The following is a 21,680-nucleotide window of genomic DNA, read 5'->3' as shown; positions in this document are numbered from 1 at the left end:
AGCCCAGACGATTGTACAATAATCTTGCTTTACGTACAAAACGTGCACTCGTTCCTTAAGTGGTGGGCATGCAGGGGCCCATCCATACTTTTGGCATCCACAAAGGGACTGCCGGCTTTCCAAGATGTTGAGGGTCTCCTGTCCACACAACGTAGCTGCAGTGCCTCTCTGCGGGAGCCAGTCTTCCATGCAGTGAAAAGAGGTTTACGGGCACCATGTTGGTTAATGACCTGTGCTCCCCAGAGTCATGGTACCATGGTCCAGCTGTGCAGGGCAAATTGACGGACCACCACTTCAGAACGTTTCAGGTTCACGCGAGTGCACATTTGGGGGGTAAATCAAAAAGGGAAATGGGGGGTGGGGGGAAGAGGGTGGTTTCTTTGATGCATATTTAGCTATAAGACCTTACTCCCGATTCAAGCAGCTAGTAGTATTCATTCAGCAAGAGACTGCTTGTTTAAGAAAGTCAACATCCCCGGCTTAGCTTCAAATATGGAATCTGAGACTGTGCTTAGCAAAAGAGACCTTGCTAATGGCTCTGCTTCAATTTTATAAATGGCCAATACTCACTCTAGTAGAGGAGCACATCCATGCACGTCCAGTACAAGGGGCAAGGGTCAGTGCCCGCTTAGTTCTTGAAGAGGAAGGAACCGGACCACACCCCATAGAGGGTTTGCTAAGTTTCTGACTGTGCATTGCGTCCTAAATGAGACTCTGCACACTGACAGTCAGACTGGAGGTGAAACCCAATTGGATTTTCCTGCACGTGCAGTGTACTGCTGATAACGCAAAGATTTTGAGAACACCAGGGATCCATATCTGATGGTTAATTCTGGGAAAGAAGAGTTTTCTAAGCTGCCAACACGGACGGTCATGTCTAATGCAGTCTACAAATGTAACGGATTTTTGCAATGCAATTCGTTTTAAAAAAAATGTTCTGTACAATGCAGCGCTTGACCAAGGAGTGGGTTAAACTGGTTGCTTGTATTCAGGGTGGAGCTGGATTGGTCCCATAGTGAAAATCAAAAATTGGCACCCAGAAGCCCAGAGCTTTCCTGATGGCTGCCGTCAGCACGGCAGAATAATTTATTATACCTTGCAATGAAGTGCTCCAAAGGTGTCCACAATTCCAAGAGTGGGGAGGGGTATTAAGTTAAGTTTAAGAAACCTGTTTCACTTTGGAAATGCGTGTTTCTTGTTGGATCGAATTAAATTGTAAGCAGCGCACTCCGCAAACACTGTGCCACCATGTGGGAAGCTTGCATGTGACATGGGTGGCTGGCTCCCACCCCCATGATATTCATGCACCCACCCCCCCCCTACTCATGCTGTGTCTGCTTTAGGCCGGAAGAAAGGCCAGGCTAAACAAATGGAGAGTGTTCAATTGTGACGGCCGGCCAGTTGAAGGAGCCCCTTTAAGACTGCTGAAAATTCTTTCACCAGAGGGATAGGGGAGGGGCAGAGCATCAATTAGGTTGGACCTTTTCCTACCTTTGCCCCGCTCTAAGGACACCTCCACCGGGGTGCTTACCTTCCCTCAGCCGTCCAGTAAAATCTGTACTTCAGGTTAGGAGAATCCACAAGGGACTACACCCTAGCCCATGAACCTAATGGAGTGGGGGAAAGGATTCTTCAGAAGGCCTGTGTGGACGCAAGGGAGCCCACAGTAGACCGCTTGAGATTGGAGATCAAGGCAGAATAACCAAACGGAGTGGAAGAAAGACTCCTCGGCCAATGTCACAGTGTGCAGTGGCAAGCAAGGAGAAGGTGCAACTGGAATTAAGAAGGAGAGGGCACATTATAAAATGTGACCGGGGAGCGCGCGCGCGCGCGACATGGCACATAAATGAGCGAAAAGTGTTGGTGTACTGGATAATTGGATCTGGTGTGGTGGCGAAGCCAAGAACAGGAGCAGACCAACTACTGCAAGCTTATTTCTGGCATGATTACATGGCTTTTTCACCGCCTTGATGACTCTCCTTCCCAAATCATCCTTTGTTAACTCCCTTGGCTGGTATGAGGTTGAGATAATCCTCACGCCGTCATTGTGCTTCTCTGGGCGAACAATAACCTGGCACTGTGGAAGCATGCAAACCCATTCCAGGGGACCATCCAAAACTGATTTAGGTAGTAATTTCCTGGGAGAAATGACTATATGCTTTACTGACACAACAGTGCCACAGGTGTGTGGAAATTGGCATGACGATTTCTAGGGGTAATGTAGAATATAGAATTGCAAAATGTGGCTTAATTTAAATGGCAATATTGAAACTGGCATGGCCGCATTTGATCGAGGCAGATTGAACCATTCAGTGCCATTTTATACATTGCTCAGACAGCTCCAAACTGACTTGAACTTTAAGTCTGGCACATGTCAGAAACGCTGATCTATTCCAGAAGTAGCCCTGCATGTGGTTGGCAATTTGGCAGTGGCACCCTGGGCACACCTTCAGTGATGTGATCTAAATGTTGTCTCTGCAGGTCTTCCTCAATTTCTGATGGGCACCAAATGGTCACATGGACTCCGAAGAGTTCCTCCGCAGGAAATCCTTTGTGTTCTTCCAGACTTGGCATCTGATGCATTGGAGCATCATTTGTGTCCTCACATTGACATCGTTCAGTGCTACACATGGGCCTGAGGATGTGGGTGCCGATGCAAGTCTACAGTTGTAGGCTATGGCTCTTTCGAGTAAACTTTAAGGCTGCTTCACAAGATCGAGGACTGGATACAAAAGGCAGCGTCTTTTTCTGAGAGATGGCTTGGGAGAGATTCCTGAGGCTGTTGGAATGCTGGCTGTGCAGAGTGCCCCTTTCAAGGAGGTAGGATGATTGTGAGGTGCTCAAAGGTGAGAGGATTTGAAGGTTGTCCTTTTTTGTTCTTGTGTAATTCACGTTTTTGCGTGATTTGGGTAGCTTGGGAGTGACCGCTTGGTGGTGACTTTGATGTATTAACACGTTTTATTGGTCTTGTGTACGAAGAAGGAAGTTGTTCCAGTTGAGCATGATTTGGGTGAGTTTGTAAGGAGGTAATGGATACTGCTCTGACGAGGCTCTTTCTTTACTTGTTGGCCACTGTGCTCTGGCGATCTTCAGTGTGCTCCGAGCTTTCTCCGATGTGAAAGGTCTGAAGCAGATATTGCCTTCGCATAAGAGGGCGTCTCCTTTTCGGCCTCTTTTTCGTGTGTTTGTTTCTAGTGAATCCAGTGGACCAGAGGGGTTTGGGGTCATGGTTCTTCATTTTCTCCATTGTCCTGGCAGAGTGGCCTCAAATGAGGCAACCTAATGAATACGACCATACAGTGGATCTGCTTTCTGATATCCTGAGGTAAACCATGTATCGTTTTCAGCTGGTTCCAATCTACGCTACCACTCTTCCTAGGACTCGTCCGTTGCTGATCCGCTTTAAACTAATGGCAACGATAAGTCTGTGGCACGTCAATATCCCAAGTTAGTGCTCCAATACCACACAAAGAGGAAGGAAGGCCTTTGTCGTTAAACCACTTACTTTCCCTGTCTCTATTCCTGTGACTAACAAGCCATCTCGTGTTGCCAATGTTGTTTGAATGAGTGCCCTTTGCTGAGGCTCGCACTCACGATGGCACAGCTGACATTTCCTTTTCCCATTTATAGCAATGGATGGCATGCCAATCTCTACTTGAACGTATTCCATCCACTTCCCGCTTTCTGACATACCAATGGGAATATTCGTGTTACACAGGTAGTCTGTAGAGCGCAGTTGCCTAATCCACTCTGTCGCTTGTGCGACCTCAATCAAGTGTTCCCTGGTGTGTGATATGTGCAATCCACTGACGCATGGGCTGTACATAGGAACGAAGAGTGCTTCATCCTGGAGGTCCAACGTGTGCGTTCACTGTTTCTATCGAAGGTTGCTGACCTGTTTTGATCACTTTTTGCTGTACATTCTTGGTAAACCACAGTTTCCTCAATGTTTTCCAAAGATGTGATCTATCACCCTAATGAAAGGAGCCCAGTTTTCCCTAAGTGGTGAGGTGCCACCAAGAAATACCTCCTGCCCCCCCATTTTTAGCTTCTAAAGAATGTGGTGTGGAACTGTTACAGGTGGGCCAAAGCTATGTAATGCGTCTTTGGTAAAAGACACGTTAGATCGGTGAAGAGCTAGGTTTGAAGAGCACAAAGCCTTTACAATGTTTCTCACTGGGAGCTAATGGAAAGCTGCAGTAGTGAATCGGGGTTCGTGTAGGAAGACTAGCTGCTGAAGCGATGGGGCCGCACCAGGTGCGTCTATGAAGACTGGATCCAGGGGACGTTCACTTACTAATGCCAAGTAGAAGAAGCCTCGTGATGGGGCAGCACCAGGTGCGTTTATGAAGACTGGATCAAGGGGACTTTCACTTACTAATGCCAAGTAAAAGAAGCCTCGTGATGGGGCAGCACCAGGTGCGTTTATGAAGACTGGATCAAGGGGACTTTCACTTACTAATGCCAAGTAGAAGAAGCCTCGTGATGGGGCAGCACCAGGTGCGTTTATGAAGACTGGATCAAGGGGACTTTCACTTACTAATGCCAAGTAGAAGAAGCCTCGTGATGGGGCAGCACCAGGTGCGTTTATGAAGACTGGATCAAGGGGACTTTCACTTACTAATGCCAAGTAGAAGAAGCCTGGTGATGGGGCAGCACCAGGTGCATCTATGAAGACTGGATCAAGTGGACGTTCACTTACTAATGCCAAGTAGAAGAAGCCTTGTGATGGGCCAGCACCAGGTGCATCTATGAAGACTGGATCCAGGGGACGTTCACTTACTAATGCCAAGTAGAACAAGCCTTGTGATGGGGCAGCACCAGGTGCGTCTATGAAGATTGGATCTAGGAGACTTTCACTTACTAACGCCAAGTAGAAGAAGCCTTGTGATGGGGCAGCACCAGGTGCATCTATGAAGACTGGATCAAGGGGACGTTCACTTACTAATGCCAAGTAGAAGAAGCCTTGTGATGGGGCAGAGCCACATGGATCTATGAAGACTGGATCAAGGGGACGTTCACTTACTAATGCCAAGTAGAACAAGCCTTGTGATGGGGCACCACCAGGTGCATCTATGAAGACTGGATCAAGTGGACGTTCACTTACTAATGCCAAGTAGAAGAAGCCTTGTGATGGGGCAGAGCCACATGGATCTATGAAGACTGGATCAAGGGGACGTTCACTTACTAATGCCAAGTAGAACAAGCCTTGTGATGGGGCACCATCAGGTGCGTCTATGAAGATTGGATCTAGGAGACTTTCACTTACTAACGCCAAGTAGAAGAAGCCTCGTGATGGGGCAACACCAGGTGCGTCTATGAAGATTGGATCTAGGAGACTTTCACTTACTAACGCCAAGTAGAAGAAGCCTTGTGATGGGGCAGCACCAGGTGCATCTATGAAGACTGGATCAAGGGGACGTTCACTTACTAATGCCAAGTAGAAGAAGCCTTGTGATGGGGCAGAGCCACATGGATCTATGAAGACTGGATCAAGGGGACGTTCACTTACTAATGCCAAGTAGAACAAGCCTTGTGATGGGGCACCACCAGGTGCATCTATGAAGACTGGATCAAGTGGACGTTCACTTACTAATGCCAAGTAGAAGAAGCCTTGTGATGGGGCAGAGCCACATGGATCTATGAAGACTGGATCAAGGGGACGTTCACTTACTAATGCCAAGTAGAACAAGCCTTGTGATGGGGCAGCACCACGTGCATCTATGAAGACTGGATCAAGGGGACTTTCACTTACTAATGCCAAGTAGAAGAAGCCTTGTGATGGGGCAGCACCAGGTGCATCTATGAAGACTGGATCTAGGGGACGTTCACTTACTAATGCCAAGTAGAAGAAGCCTTGTGATGGGGCATCACTAGGTGCATCTATGAAGACTGGATCTAGGGGACTTTCACTTACTAATGCCAAGTAGAAGAAGCCTTGTGATGGGGCAGCACCAGGTGCATCTATGAAGACTGGATCAAGGGGACTTTCACTTACTAATGCCAAGTAGAAGAAGCCTTGTGATGGGGCAGCACCAGGTGCATCTATGAAGACTGGATCAAGGGGACGTTCACTTACTAATGCCAAGTAGAAGAAGCCTCGTGATGGGGCAGAACCACGTGCATCTATGAAGACTGGATCAAGGGGACTTTCACTTACTAATGCCAAGTAGAAGAAGCCTTGTGATAGGGCACCACCATGTGCATCTATGAAGACTGGATCAAGGGGACGTTCACTTACTAATGCCAAGTAGAAGAAGCCTCGTGATGGGGCAGAACCACGTGCATCTATGAAGACTGGATCAAGGGGACTTTCACTTACTAATGGCAAGCAGTGCTGCCTAGTGATAGGGCAGCACCAAGTGCATCTATGAAGACTGGATCAAGGGGACGTTCACTTACTAATGCCAAGTAGAAGAAGCCTCGTGATGAGGCATCACCAGGTGCATCTATGAAGACTGGATCAAGGGGACGTTCACTTACTAACGCCAAGTAGAAGAAGCCTTGTGATGGGACAGCAGCAGGTGCATCTATGAAGACTGGATCAAGGGGACGTTCACTTACTAACGCCAAGTAGAAGAAGCCTTGTGATGGGACAGCAGCAGGTGCATCTATGAAGACTGGATCAAGGGGACGTTCACTTACTAATGCCAAGTAGAAGAAGCCTCGTGATGGGGCAGAACCACGTGCATCTATGAAGACTGGATCAAGGGTACTTTCACTTACTAATGCCAAGTAGAAGAAGCCTGGTGATAGGGCACCACTAGGTGCATCTATGAAGAATGGATCAAGGTGACTTTCACTTACTAATGGCAAGCAGTGCTGCCTCGTGATAGGGCAGCACCAAGTGCATCTATGAAGACTGGATCAAGGGACTTTCACTTACTAATGCCAAGTAGAAGAAGCCTTGTGATGGGGCAGAGCCACGTGGATCTATGAAGACTGGATCAAGGGGACGTTCACTTACTAATGCCAAGTAGAAGAAGCCTCGTGATGGGGCAGCACGAGGTGCATCTATGAAGACTGGATCAAGGGGATGTTCACTTACTAATGCCAAGTAGAAGAAGCCTCGTGATGGGGCAGCACGAGGTGCATCTATGAAGACTGGATCAAGGGGATGCTCACTTACGAATGCCAAGTAGAAGAAGCCTTGTGATGGGGCAGCACCAGGTGCATCTATGAAGACTGGATCAAGGGGACGTTCACTTACTAACGCCAAGTAGAAGAAGCCTTGTGATGGGGCAGAAACACGTGCATCTATGAAGACTGGATCAAGGGGACGTTCACTTACTGATGCCAAGTAGAAGAAGCCTCGTGATGGGGCAGAAACACGTGCATCTATGAAGACTGGATCAAGGGGACTTTCACTTACTAACGCCAAGTAGAAGAAGCCTCGTGATGGGACAGCACCAGGTGCATTTATGAAGACTGGATCAAGGGGACGTTCACTTACTAACGCCAAGTAAAAGAAGCCTCGTGATGAGGCAGCACCAGGTGCATCTATGAAGACCTGATCAAGGGGACGTTCACTTACTAATGCCAAGTAGAAGAAGCCTCGTGATGGGGCATCGCCAGGTGCATCTATGAAGACTGGATCAAGGGGACTTATACTTACTAACGCCAAGTAGAAGAAGCCTCGTGATGGGGCATCACCAGGTGCATCTATGAAGACTGGATCAAGGGGACTTCTACTTACTAACGCCAAGTAGAAGAAGCCTCGTGATGGGGCATCATCAGGTGCATCTATGAAGACTGGATCAAGGGGACTTCTACTTACTAACGCCAAGTAGAAGAAGCCTTGTGATGGGGCATCATCAGGTGCGTCTATGAAGACTGGATCAAGGGGACTTCTACTTACTAACGCCAAGTAGAAGAAGCCTCGTGATGGGGCATCACCAGGTGCGTCTATGAAGACTGGATCAAGGGGAGTTATACTTACTAATGCCAAGTAGAAGAAGCCTCGTGATAGGGCAGCACCAGGTGCGTCTATGAAGACTGGATCAAGGGGACTCATACTTACTAATGCCAAGTAGAAGAAGCCTCGTGATAGGGCAGCACCAGGTGCATCTATGAAGACTGGATCAAGGGGACGTTCACTTACTAATGCCAAGTAGAAGAAGCCTTTTGATGGGGCAGCACCAGGTGCATCTATGAAGACTGTATCTAGGGGACTTAAGCCTCATTTCATGATCTTTACTCTTGGGTCCCAGAAGAGGCTAGTCCAGATCGAAGAGAGCTGAAGGATTTCGTTTACCACTGTTTCTATCATAAGAGGCTCCAGGCACACCTTAATTATTTCCAGGTACAATAATTGTAGACTATATGTAGTTTCTCTGGGGCAGTCGGCTCTTAGAATTAACTTTGCCCGTTAGGTGTTCAGTGTTGGATGATTTAATGCATGTATGCACGACACATTGATGCAGTGAACTATTCAGACCACCATCACAGTGCGAATTCTCCAATTGTCCACTGACTCCTCTCTTTCCTGGTAGAGAAAGCTTAATTAATGGATGGAGTTGGGTTCGGTCGTTGTAACTAAAGAAATCGAAGCCAAATGTGAAGAAGCTTGCCAGAGGCAGACTGGTGAGCCTTCCAGCTACAATTCCAGATGCATGCTCATTCAATCGGCCACCCTTTTACGAATGCTTGGATCTGATCTACCACCTAAAGGAAAGGTTCTGAACAGGAAGGACCAATCGTTCATGAATTAAGCTTACAGGCACTACTTCAGCTGGCAACAAACCTAGGTTCATCCTCCCGAATTAGACGCAGAAAAGCTTTTGAATTCAATGTAGTCAGTTTTGTATTTTCCTAATTGTGCATGGCTGCCAGTCAGGCTAGTCACTGACAACATATTTGCTACATAATTGATGGACCAGTGATCGGTCCAGTTAAGCCCATTGCACATGAAGAGAGGAACCACACAATGCCCAATGAGGGACTGGACATGTGACTGGTGAATAGGTGTACTCTTAACATGCACTCCTACAATGAGGAGGAGCTGCTGCAAAGACAAGGATTCAAAATCTTGCTGGGTCGGCTAATGCCCTCACACTCCAAGGTTCAAAGAGTACCACAATTGATATCTGTAACACTGGTTTACCAAAGCGCTCTGAAAAACCTCCTCCTACCCCTCACCCCCCAGTATGCAGTGCTATACCAAACGCCAAATGTATGTATTCAGTGCTGACCCTGCTACAGTCTGGCCCACACTGTTATGCCAGGTCTACTCTACACTGCAGTGCAAGCAACTCCAGACATCTTTTGGGCAGACAAACTTTGTTGATTTTCTGGTAATAGTTAACTTGACTGACTGTAGTAATAGTATCATTCACATTTCCTGTGTTTGTGGTCACTACATTACTTTGCAAAGGTAGGCAACCTTTAAAAAGTGTATTTAAAAAAAAAACTATAATGTTGACCTAATTGCTGCAGTTCTGAATATTTCTTAGTTTTGATGTCTGTGTCCTGAATAGTGCGGATATGGCAGTTATGGTGTCTTACACGTGTTTGTGTTTTCTGCATATTGTGCACCGATAATGCGTTGTGGTCCTCTGGTGAATGCACGTGCATTGTTCGCGTTGTACATGTTTGTGCATGTTGTGTATATGCCCGAATTGTGGAATTCCATATGTGTTTATATCGGAACTTTTTTTTCTGTTTTGCATATCCAAATAAAGTGTGTGTGTGCACATGTGTACTTTTTTGGGGGGCGGGGAAAGCAGGGGTGGACTCGGAACCAAAAGAGGCTTTGAAATACAATTCAAAGTGCCCCCATTTTAACCTTTTTCAGCACGCCCAACCCTTTTCATATGGGCACATTTGAAAATGACATAGATTACCACACAAGAGGCCCAGGGTGCAGAGGCCTACTGGGAAATCTCCAGAGTTCCCTATAGGCCAGTCCACCCCTGAGGAGAAGTGGGTCTATGGGAAGCACATTTGACCAAAACGGAAATTATGCCATGTTTGCAGATTTCGATTTTGGGGACTCATTGTGAAACTTCTCCAAAGGTACTATAAGTATACTAGGCTATAACTTAGACAGGCCACATTGTGTGATGTGCCATGAGTGAGCTCATGTTTCAGTTCCCCATGTAGTGTCTTGTAATCTTAACTATGGTAAAGTGGCATGTAGTTTTACAGTTTGATGACTGATAAAACACAGAGAAAGCTTTGCCCATCTCACCCACGCCTACTTAGAAAATGAATGTCAGAAGATCAGAGCGAGGAAGGCTGCTGTCTATGCACTGTCACACCAAGGGGCCAACTGAACCGAGAGCATGGTTTATAGTATTGCTACCCCAGAATTGATATTCACTGTGCCCCCACATCCCCTTTGAACTCTGTCTCCTTGGTGGATAAACAGTCATTCAGTCTCTGGGATTTATAGTGTTCTAAACTTCTTTCTGGGCCTATGCCAGATATTTACTGGCTGTTCCTGATGTAAAGGTTTATTGAGAGGCCATCCTCAACACAGGGTGTTCCTTCCCTCCCCAAGCTAAGTGTTGCACAATAAACTGTTAATGTCGCTTCTTTAATTCAGCCCTATCTCAGCCTCATATCATGCCCCTTCGATCCCTCCCCTGTGCTACCAATGAGCCAAGAACCAGACCGGTGTACAGGAAATATATGTTGTATTAGAAATAATAAAAATCACACTAAACTCCACGTGCAACCTTCTTTGTGGCTCACAATTAACTTCTTGTTAGACAAAAAAACTTCTTGTTAGACAAAAAAATCACACAAATTAACTGGGAACAACACAAATCACAGTAATTTCAATTCAAGAAATAATTGGAGCTGGTCAGTGAACATAATCAATTACAAATGTAGTGCAGTGCAGCATTTTGATTTTCCTGTGTGCTTAAAAGGCTAGCAGCTGGTTTTTCAGTACCCCTCCCTTTACTTTGGTCCGTGTTGAGGAAGTCGACATAAAAAATCTGGGATGAATTTGGGATTTGAGGCCTCCCTCCACTTAAAGACCTGTGTTGGGGAAGGCGGATAGCAAAAATAGACAGGATTTCTTTTAGTTTTGGTTCAGGAACAAAGACGCCTCTCTTCCTAAAGAAATCTGGGTCAAAAGGACAAATGGGATTACCCGATTAAATTACAATCTATAGTGTTCCGCACACACAGGAAATGAGCTTTGTGAATTTCGAATTTTAACAAAAATCACCTGTGGGGAATTAATTAAAATATGGTGGAAAGGTTTAAGGCCAGCAGATTCCCCCACCTTTTGGTTACAAAGGGCTCAATCGACTCACGTTGAAAACCTCTGTTTAAAGTTTAGGACAGCCAGCTCCTTTTCAGAAGCCTCTGGAAAGATAGGGCAGGGGTCTGGTCACTCCACTCTCCAGGATGACCCCCAGCACTCCACCATACACCCCCAGTCAGAGTACAGGCCTTCCCAGCAATAGACATCTCCACCCAGAGGCAATCTCTGCAACATCATGCTTTGTTGTTTCCTTGTGGCTGTCAGATGGTCAGTTATAGCAGCTCTCTTCCTGATGGTAATATTAAGTGCTCTTTTATTATTTATTTTTTCTCCTTTTCCTTTTCTCATAGTGCATCCACTTTATATAGCAGTGATGGCAGTGATGACACCATCAAGTTTACAATCTTTGGGAGGACCCTGCAAGATTTCTCGCAAATAGGGCAGTCACCCTTCTCTCTCCTCCCAAATCTACCCCCTCTCTAAGGATTGGTTAAGAAGTCTGGAACAGACCTATGGCAATTTCCCTGTGAAATCCCGTTTTGTTCGAAGTCCGCTTTTGGGAAAAATGTAGTTTTGTAGCAATCTTATAATTGTTCTAGTAACTGATATATATATTCACTGCAACTAATCGAGGGGAATTAAATAAAACGACAGCCGGGTCTGCACCATGTTGCTGGGCTGTTTGGCAATTTTACGCCATTTTTGCAAAAAACATAATTGTTAGGAACATGCAATTCTTTCTCCAGATGCCAAATTCGGCAGGACATGTTCAGAGCAGCCAGGAACACCTTTTCACTCGCCATTACAATCCCCCAAGTTGCAGAAGCAGGATTTTTTTATAACCAAATCGGCTGGAAATTACCTAAAAATAAAAAGTACATTTTATCAGTATGACTTGTGGTTTCTGAGAAAATGCAAATATTGTGACAGTCCATTTAAACAAAAGGAATCTTCATATGTGCAAATATGAGCTTCCCTCTGTGCCATTTGCCAGCCTGTGATCAGGGTTTTTTTCTTTTATTATCCTCTTTGTAGTTTGAAGTCGGTAGATGCTGTGATTGCAGCTCCTGTTTTCACACCCCCCTCCCCCTACATTCAAGTTATGCACCAGCCAGGGACGTTTGTCTCTGCACATAGCCCAGCCTTCAGAGACTCTAAATCTGGGGGGACACTCGGTTTTCAACAGCTTTAGGGCAGGCCACATTTATATTGCAGTTGTAAACAGTTGGGATGCACAAACCAGGCTGGCAGTGGGTGAAGCCACTTGTGAATTTTGCCTATGGTCCTTAGCTGAAATGACTTCACAACCTGCATTTTCTAACGGCACCCTTTATTATTTGACACAGTGTGTTTTACTGATCAGAGATCACTTTGCTTTTGCGCTGAAGGTGTAGGACTGTTTCTTTCAGGCATCAACAACATACACTTTTAATTATCTGCTGTTCATTTTCTTTTCTGCTGAAAAGTGAGTCTGACTTGTCACAGTGAACCACCTTTTGATGGGTGGCAGTTTCAGTGAAAATGCTGTATTTACTTCTCAGCCAGTAGGGTGGTGTACCTTTCCAATCTGCACTTGGATTACATTTTCTTTTTTCGCTTTCTCTAGATTTCCACTGCAGAAAGATACCCACATAGTCTGCCTCAGGCCTACAGGAACTTTTCATGGGAACAAAGTGGGATTTTCTTTTCAAATGTTTCCGGGGTTTTGCATGTGAAGCATAATATGCATTACTTTTTGTCAACTCGCACACCATGTCTTTTCCCTAATATCTTTATGCTGGCAGGAGAACATTTTTGTAAACGTACCTGTAAAGCAGTCTTGGTGTCGGTGTTTAAAAATCCTGTTTTTCATGTGAAATGGACCTATGAATTTCTTCTGCTTTTTGTGAATTAAAATGCTGCTTTTACTTTGGTAATGACAGGTAGGCCTTTTTCACATGGCCGTTGGTTTGGGGCCTTTGATTACACCCCACATGCCCTTCATCAGGGAGTGGGCATTCCAGCATCCCCTCTTTCCTCCAGGCTGGTATTAAAGGAAGTTAGTTATCTAACAGAGAAAGAAAAGGTTCAGTAATTTTTACGCACTATCTTTCCACGGAAGATGGACACAGAATTGACATTGGCAAAAACAACAACCGCATACAATTATAGCACACACCATTTTCATCATTTCGCAAAACCATATTTATTTTCTCTCTCTTTACAATGAGCATTAAGTAAATGACTGTGTATGTCGATTATTACCTTTTTTATTTTCTCATTTTTTTTTTCCTTCCTTTTAATTCCTCCGATGGTTACTCTGCTCGACTTTCAGTCAGTCGTAAAGCTGGTCTGGGATGATAGCTTTTCAACTGATTGATGTGGACCCATTTTTCTTCTGTCTGTTCTTTTAGGATGCAGATCTTGTATGCAACAGGTGATATTTTACCTACAATTCCAAAGCCACCACGGTAAGATGGAAGGTGTTTTCTTTGAAAATTGTACAGGTAAACCTTGTCCCCTACTTCATACTCTTTCTTGGTGGTCTTTAACTCATAATAGGTCTTCATTCCCTCAGCCGACTTTTCTAAATTGCGCTGAGCATAAGCAAAAGCGTGCTGGAGGTGCTTACTTAAATTTTCACTTTACTTATGAGTAGTGTACGCATTTATCGGGGTTCTGAGTTCTGTATTTCAGATGCTGAGGTAACACAATTTTTTGTCCAGCCATGAGCTCAAATGGAGACATCTTTGTTGCAGAAGATGGTGTAGACCTAATGGCCATCTGGACAATCTGTAATCTTATGCCCCAACTGGGTCCAGAGTCTGCCACAAACTTCTTTAAGATACTCACAATTGTTTTGTTGTATCTCTCTACCCTTTCCTTTAGGCCAGGCGGTAGGTAATGTGGAGTTTTCCTTTTACCCATAGAAGCTCCCACATCTTCACTATCACATCACTGTTAAAATCACTTTGTCAATCCGACTCAATCCTGTGTGGGAGGCTGAAACGAGAGAAGATGCGATTGATCATTAGTGCAGAAGCTGTCTCTGCCTTACAATTTGGGGCTGGAAGACATTCTACCCCTTTTGTGAACAAGCATGTCAGTCCACATGTACTTGTTTCCTCTAGGCGAGTGAATAACTGGCCGATGAAATAGACTTGCAAATATGATTAAGGCAGTGACTTTCCTCTTTGTGTAGGGTAGGTTGGTGTGTGAGTGAACTGGGTTGAAATTGAGCACACACAAGACACCCCTTTAGGGAAGTGTTGAGGTCCTGGCCCATGTGTGTCCAGTAGGTATCTTCGTGTAAGATTTCTAATGTTGGAAAACCCCTATGACTGGCAGTGGCCACGTCATACGTATGGTTCAACATGAGACTACAGAATGGGGTAGGTAACACCCATTGGTCACAGCTAGACCAGGCTCTCCTGACCAACAAACCATTTTGGATCCGGAACATCGTGGAAAACTTCAACACCAGGAGATCTTCTTTACTGGTACAATCTTTCTCTGTTGGAGGAAAACTCACTGGGTCTTCAATGTGTTGATACAATTTTCCAATGATCAGATCCTCTTTCTGTGCAGTGATGAGATCTGTATCTGGGTTATTTTGACTCCACTGGACAGTCGAGAATTCACTACTCGCTCAAATGTGTGACTTGGTGATGGCGGCAACTTGGATTTTTACCCAGCAGGGATTCTGTTTCTATGTAATCCCCCTGCAGATTGCTGGTTTTAGCCAGCTGGTCAGCCAGCTCATTTCCAGTCTTATCTGGCGCCTCTATCTTGTAATTAACTGTTATTTTCTTCCAATAGATGGTCATCAAATAGAAGGCCAGATCATCAAATGAGTGGATCAGTTCGGCATGCTTTAGGGGTTTGTTGTTGGTACAAAGCATGCCTTGATTCTTCCAGTAAATCGGGTGCTCCACAAACCCATTCCTAACATAATCCGAGTCCGTGATTATGACCAGTTCATTGAGTTGGTGGTGCACTGCAGTGAGGGTGGTTTTGGCCATAAATTCTGCAACCGTACTACTTCAGGGCCCTATTTTGTAACCAGTAGCGGACTCTGGGTATCATTCACCCAGGCATTCCCAATGCCTGCCACCAGTTTTTTCCCCATTGTTGTCAACATGGTAGGGACACCCATCCACATAAACTGTGGGTATCCATTAACATGTGTCTTTTTTTTATAGACCTTGTGTGGGGAAGTTAAGTACGCTTCCATGTTGTTGTTGGTCATTAGTCTTTCGTCTTCAAGACATGCAGAATTATGCAAGCCCGCCAACTCTTGTGCTAGGGGACTCTTCTTGTTTTGGCCATATCTGACCTCCCCAGGAAAGCCTTGCGTGGATAGAATCCAGGAAGTAATTCTGGAATCACTGACATTACTCACCTGGATTCTGTCACTTTGTAGATACTGCAAGGTTTGGCGAGGATTCTCGACAATGATGTGCTCCCCCTAGATGAATGGGCGGTAATCTTTCAATGCCCACACCGGTGCCAGGAGTGACTTCTGCAGTCATTGATTTTTTGGACTTGTCATGCTTTTGATGCAAAACAGCTGTTAGACAAGCATTTGAGAACCTTATCTCCAAGAATAACTTTATCTTTAAGGGGCAAGTCAAACAAGGGAGCCTGTGAAAGGCTTCTTTTCAGTAGTTTAACTGCCTCAGCTTCTTCTGGACCCCACTCACTCTTGACTCCAGCCTTTATTAAATGGACCAAGGGTCAAGTGACCCCTGCGTATTCTTCAATGAACTTCTGAATATAACTAGTGAGTCCAAGAAGGCTTATTAATTATTGCAGAGTAGTAAGGCTTCCACCTTCTTCACCTGGGGATTAAGACCCTCATGGTGATTTCGTGCCTTAAGAAGTTCACTCAGGTCTTTCACAGGTCGTACACCACTGTGCCATTTTGAAAGGCCAGTTTCGCTTTGGCTTTCTGCAACTGGCTCAGAACATAGTGGATTTCTGCTATATGTTCCTCCACAGTTGGCCTCTTGATCAGAACATCATCTACATAGGCCAGGTTTCCCCTTTAGCCCATGTTGGGCATGGCCTTATGTAGAAAGATGTTGAACTCATTGCCGGAGCTTAAGTATCCAAAGGAGTTTGGGGGTCTACGTGTGCTGCCACACTCGGAAGGTAAAGGCAAGCTTGTACTGGTCTTCCCTACACATGGGTACTATCCAGTAGCTGTTGGTCAGGTCAAGAGTGGTGTATACCTTTGACCCTTGGATCTGGGCCAGTCCCTGATGGATGTAGGGAAGGGGTCATCTTGACACATTTGCTCAACTCCCTCGCATCTACACATACTCTCCATTGGCCGTTTGGTTTGAGTATCCCCAGTACAAGGTTGTTGAAGGTACTGTGAATTGGACAAATTATCCCACGGGATTCTAAGTTATTAATCTCTGTGAATGGATGTGAGAGGCGACTGGTATTGTTTGACAAATACTGGAGCCATCTCGTGGTCCGTGGGTATGATGGTTGAATGGATGTGTGTCCAGTCATATGAGTCCACTGAAAATAAATATTGGAATTCCAGGAAGACCTGTTTCAATTTTTGTCTTTGCTGCTCGATCTCACAAGCATTAGCAAGATTGGTGCTTTCATTGACAATCTGCTTGAAACCAGGAAAGACCTCGGACCCTGCAATTTCAGCCATATCCTCTTTTTATGGTGTTGACCGAGACAGCAGGTTCCAGGGATTCAAATAAGTGGTCCGTAACTGGGAACTCTACCTCATCCCTCCTGATGTCACCGGTCATCTCTTCCACCCCATAGGGGCAGGACGAGTACACCACGAAATTCCCCCATGCCTAGTAAAAATACTTTCTGGAGGAAATCCATCACTGATATTGAACAAGTCATTTGGTATTGGTCCCATTATTTCATTGTAAATCAATCGAATATTAGGCATCAACTGCCATTCCAATAAAGGGGTCTGCGTCCAAAGTGATAATTGTAGGGTCGCTGTTATCCACTAATATTCAAATGCTATTGTGTTCTAGGTCTATTAAGAGGTGTTGGATTTAAATACAAACATTGTTGAAGATGTTAATTTAAATTTTATATAGGCGTTCTGATGTTTTGATGGTCTGTCCTTGCTTAATTTTGAGGGACTAATTTTTGAGACTTGCAACCACATGCATCAACTCATGGTCCTTCCAGCTTTTTCAGGCTGTCTTCTGGTCATCTCCTGCATGGATTGGAGAGGAAATCGTGAGGTGGGGAATGTGTTAAAGCTCTTACACGGCATACTTTTACATGTTAAGTCAAGACCTTTGCCATTCTGGGTGGGATATAATGCTCACCTCCTTGTCTTTAATAGAATCAAGACTGACCTGCGCTGTAAGCCTGTACAATCTTAATTCTATGTCAAGAGCATTATGCTTGTTCAAAGCTTGCTACCACCCTATTCATTCTATCTGATACAGGTTTGAAATAATAAAATGTCTTAAGTTGACTCCGAAGATCAATCTGCTGATTTCATTAAGTCCTGCAATGAGACACCTGCAGTGAATGCTGTAGAAGCCTTCGCTCCCCTGGCAGAATGAACACCAAATAAGGACGTGTCTATTCCAACCCATTGCATCACTTCCCTTACCCACCTAGCAATCGTCGCTGTTCCGGATAAAATATCTTCGGATCTATCCCTAGGGCCTTGACGTCTGACACCCTTCAACATGCTGCTAGACATAACAACATTGCTAGTTTCCCTGAAGTTGTGATTGAGAAAGGCTATTCTCTGGCCATCTAAGGAAAAGGCAAAAAACATCTCTGACAGCCCATTACCCTGCATATTTGGGTTCTGATGGCCTCTTCAACTTCATTCCTCTCAGAAGTCGTATGACCACTGAGTGTTCTCCTATGGGACCCCCTTCCACCTTGCCGTGGCCCGCTGACACTAGTGATCTGTAAACCCCTAGTGTTCTGTAGGCGCAGCCGTCTTGAAACATGATTGCTAGAAAGTTTAGGACATGAACTACAGGGGCTGAAACGGGACCCAAACTATGTTCTGTGTACCATTGGGGCCAACTGTCCCATACAGCGCCATAGCGCTTAATGGTGGAAGGCGCTCAGGAGTCTCTGATACAGTCTGCAGTGAGTTGCGAAATGCCTGGCAATTCCCATCTCTTCCTGAAACCATGCAAGCGATCAAGTGTAGTGTGCCCGATTCTATCAATGGGTGAGGTTGGCCGGTTGATCCGAGAAGAAGGTCCAGCCAATGCAGAACTATCCTCAGAACGTTCTTCAGATTTTCCTTCTCTACTGGAAACGAGGCCTAGGATTTCCAAAATGGTAGTATCATCACAGGCTCTGCTTTTTCTCTGCAGGCTTTCACCAAGGCTCTCGTGAGCATGATGAAGGGCGGGCAGGCATAATGTAGTGCCCTGCTCCACGGGTGCAGAAAGGCATCTGTACCCACTTCTCCTGCGTCTATCCTCCAACTGAAGTATTTTTGCGTCTGGTTCTTCAGTCTGGACGCAAATAGATCGGTGTCCGGGGGACCCCACACTTCTTGTAACCTTTTGAACATCTGCGGATGTAGCTTCCAATGGCTGGAGTCTACAAGATACCGTGAGTTTCAGTATGCTACTGTGTTCTGTGTCCATGGTAGGTACTCTGCTGCTACTGCAATCTGGTGCTGGAGGCAATCGTGCCAGAAATCCTTCGCTAGCTCAACTAGTATCTTGGACTTGGTGCCTCCTAGCTTGTTTATGTAGCGTACGGCTGAGATGTTACTTTTGAGCAAGACACAACATCTGACTTTTTCTTTGGTGAAAGCGCAGACTGCAAAATAACCTACTAGGAGTTTGAGACCATTTATGTGTAATTTCAATTCTTCTGACCATTTCCCTCCTGTCTCTGCCTGGTCGCACCTGGCTCCCCAGCCTGATCTGCTCACGTCTGACTCTATCACTAAATCTGGAACCTCGCCGAAGATCGCTCGGCCGTTCCAGGCTTCCATATTCTGGAGCCACCAATGCAGTTCTGGTCGTGCTTCGTGGTCTAGGGTGACTAGCTGATGGTAACCTACACCTCCTTGTAGGTGTCTGATCTTGAGCCTCTGGAGCGCTCGATAATGGAGCCGTCCAGGGAATATCACCTGAACGGAGGCTGCTAGCAGTCCCACTATCCTTGCGAGATTCCGAAGCAAAATAATCTTCGCTTTGACTGCTCAGAGTTCTTTCTTGATCGCTCTCACCTTGTGTCCAGGGAGTTCGAGTCGCTTTTGTGGGATCTATTGTAAATCACAAAAACTCTATCCTCTGAACTGGTAGAAGCTGAGACTTGTCTAGGTTGCTAAGAATCCCAGCGAGGATAATGGGCTAAAGACCCAACGTATGTGCTTGCTGAACGTTACTTTGTTGGGTCCCAACACGAGAATGTCGTCTAAATAAATTCTAATCAGTATTGCTCTCTCTCTCTTATAAGGCCTCAGGTCTCATCAGCTTGGTAAAGGCCCAAGGTGCTGATGCTAGGCCAAATGGGAGACGCATGAAGCGCCATATCTCCCCGTTCCACCGGAAGTGAAGATATCTCCAATATGCTATCATTATCATGAGGTATGCTTCTTTGCGATCCAGCTGTGCGAGCCAATTTCCTAAACGTAGGTGCTCTCGGAGCAGGTGATTGCCCTCCATCTTGAAAATGAACTATTTGTTTAGACTCTTTAGATTTATGACCGGTCTTATGTTTTCTCCTCTGTGCACCAGGAACATATTGCTGAGGAAACCTGCTCTCCCTTGCGTGTCGTGCTCTATTGCGTTCTTGTCTACAAGCTTTAGCAGTTCGCTCTGCACTAGCGCTGCTTCCTCTTGTGACATGTGTATTGGGTGAGGTTCTATCCTCTGTATGGGGTTGCCTACAAACTCTAATTGGAGACCTGCCACTGCTTGGAGCACCCATGCATCACGTGATAAAGCTCGCCATTCTCTCAAAAAGGGGTGGGTTCTCCCTCCAACTTTTGCACAGTGTACTCCACGCCTTGGCACTGGGATGCCGACAGGAATCTCTTCCTCTACGATCTCGCGGGAATCTTGCTATGGCTAGAAAGGTGTCCTGCTGTCTTCCCTCCCAATATTGGGCTCGAGTCCTTGGGTTCTGCGTTGGAAGTTGTAGCGACAGAATGACTGACACCGGTGACGTACAGTCCTGGCAAAAATTTGCCCTGGGAATATCTTCCTAATGGAGCTTGGTATCTTCTCCAATGCCGAGTACGTCCCGACAAACTGCGACATCTTTTTCGTGAATGCTTCTCCAAATAAAATTCCCTTAGACCCTTCTCCCACTTCGTAGGAGGCCAGGTCACTGAGCTTTCAGTCTATTTTTAGTAAGACGCCTCTCCTTCTTCTCTCTGAGGAGAGGGCGCAGTTGGCATTGTTTAAGAGGCATAATGCGTGTTGTGCCCTGTTATCCAAAGCTTGGGCCTCTACTGGTGTACCCGCTTCTTTGGCCTTCTTCGCCAGGTACATTATTTTCACCAGCGGCGATGCTAGGTTGAGGACCTTATCTTGACCCCCCCTCTAGGCGTGATCCACACCTTTCCTGATGTCCCTCGCCGCTTTGGTCATGAAGGTGACCATCTTTGGGTCGAGGTCCGGGGTCTCTGCCAACTTGCTTGGCCGCTCCAGCCGTGGGCATTCCAACCTCATCTGAGAGCGCACATCCTTGTCCAGGGGCTTCCTAATATGTTGCGCCATATTCCGCGCCACTCTGGGTGATGGCACCCGTTCAGAAGACTTGGGGTGTCTAATGGCTTCAGGATCAAACATGTCCCCCGTGTTGTCTTCTTCAGAAGAGACGCTCTCCTCGATGGGCTCATCATTGGCATCCTCTTCTCCTCCTTCATCATCGGGTGAATAGCCCTCATCCTAGTCCCCTGAATTATTCACTCCTGGGGTAGGGGGTCTATACTGGTGTTCTGCTGTTTTTGCAAGGAAGGCTTTTTTTCAATCTGGTGACACGGTTGTCTCCTCCTTGGGGGAACAGTGTTTACCCTCTCCACTGTGCTCAGGGGTGGGGGGGTAAAAGAGTCGTTGCTCTTCCGAGCTACCTTACACTCCTTTCCAACCCCTCCTCGGGGGTGTCTAGCTGACGTCCCCTCTCCAGGGCTGGCTGTCCGTCTTTTTCTGGCTGCTAGCTGCTCTCGTTGCTCAGCCATCAATGCCTCAAGCATATCTAACCTTTGGGCTATCGGTTATACCCCTTGCGAGACTGCGTGTGAAAGGGATTCTCCCAGCACCTTTTTTAAAACTGAGGGATAACTCGGTGTCTTGCTGCATGGGCTCTTCCCGCCCATTCTTCCTCACCCTCTGGGGCTTTCATAATGAGCCATACTTCTGGGCTGTCGGCTAATAAAATCTGGCTCTTCGGCAGAGTTAATGCTGTCTATCACTGTGCTCCTTCTGTGCTGCTTAAACTGCAATGAGCATTTTTTTCTTTTTTTTTTTTTTCAAGAATTCTG

At 46.0% G+C, this 21,680-nt stretch overlaps 1 protein-coding gene across 2 annotated transcripts in view; it reads left to right on the top strand.

Moving 5' to 3' along the window:
* PRR15 (proline rich 15) overlaps nt 1-21,680 on the top strand; it is a 116,855-nt gene that overhangs the window by 67,913 nt on the left and 27,262 nt on the right. Inside the window, exon 2 of one of the 2 annotated variants that reach the window (XM_069648927.1) lies at nt 2,482-2,820. The exons of the other annotated variant lie outside the window; for it this stretch is intronic. Within the exon in view, the coding sequence (XP_069505028.1) occupies nt 2,756-2,820 (65 nt within the window). The 5' untranslated portion in view covers nt 2,482-2,755. The remainder of the gene's footprint in view (nt 1-2,481; nt 2,821-21,680) is intronic. 2 annotated transcript variants of the gene reach the window in all.

The sequence above is a fragment of the Ambystoma mexicanum genome, chromosome 2q (genome assembly GCF_040938575.1).
Source record: "Ambystoma mexicanum isolate Mex_15411 chromosome 2q, UKY_AmexF1_1, whole genome shotgun sequence".
Lineage (NCBI taxonomy): Eukaryota > Metazoa > Chordata > Amphibia > Caudata > Ambystomatidae > Ambystoma > Ambystoma mexicanum.
The sequence above is the reverse complement of the archived record's forward strand: the minus strand, read 5'-3'. Positions and strand labels throughout refer to the sequence as shown.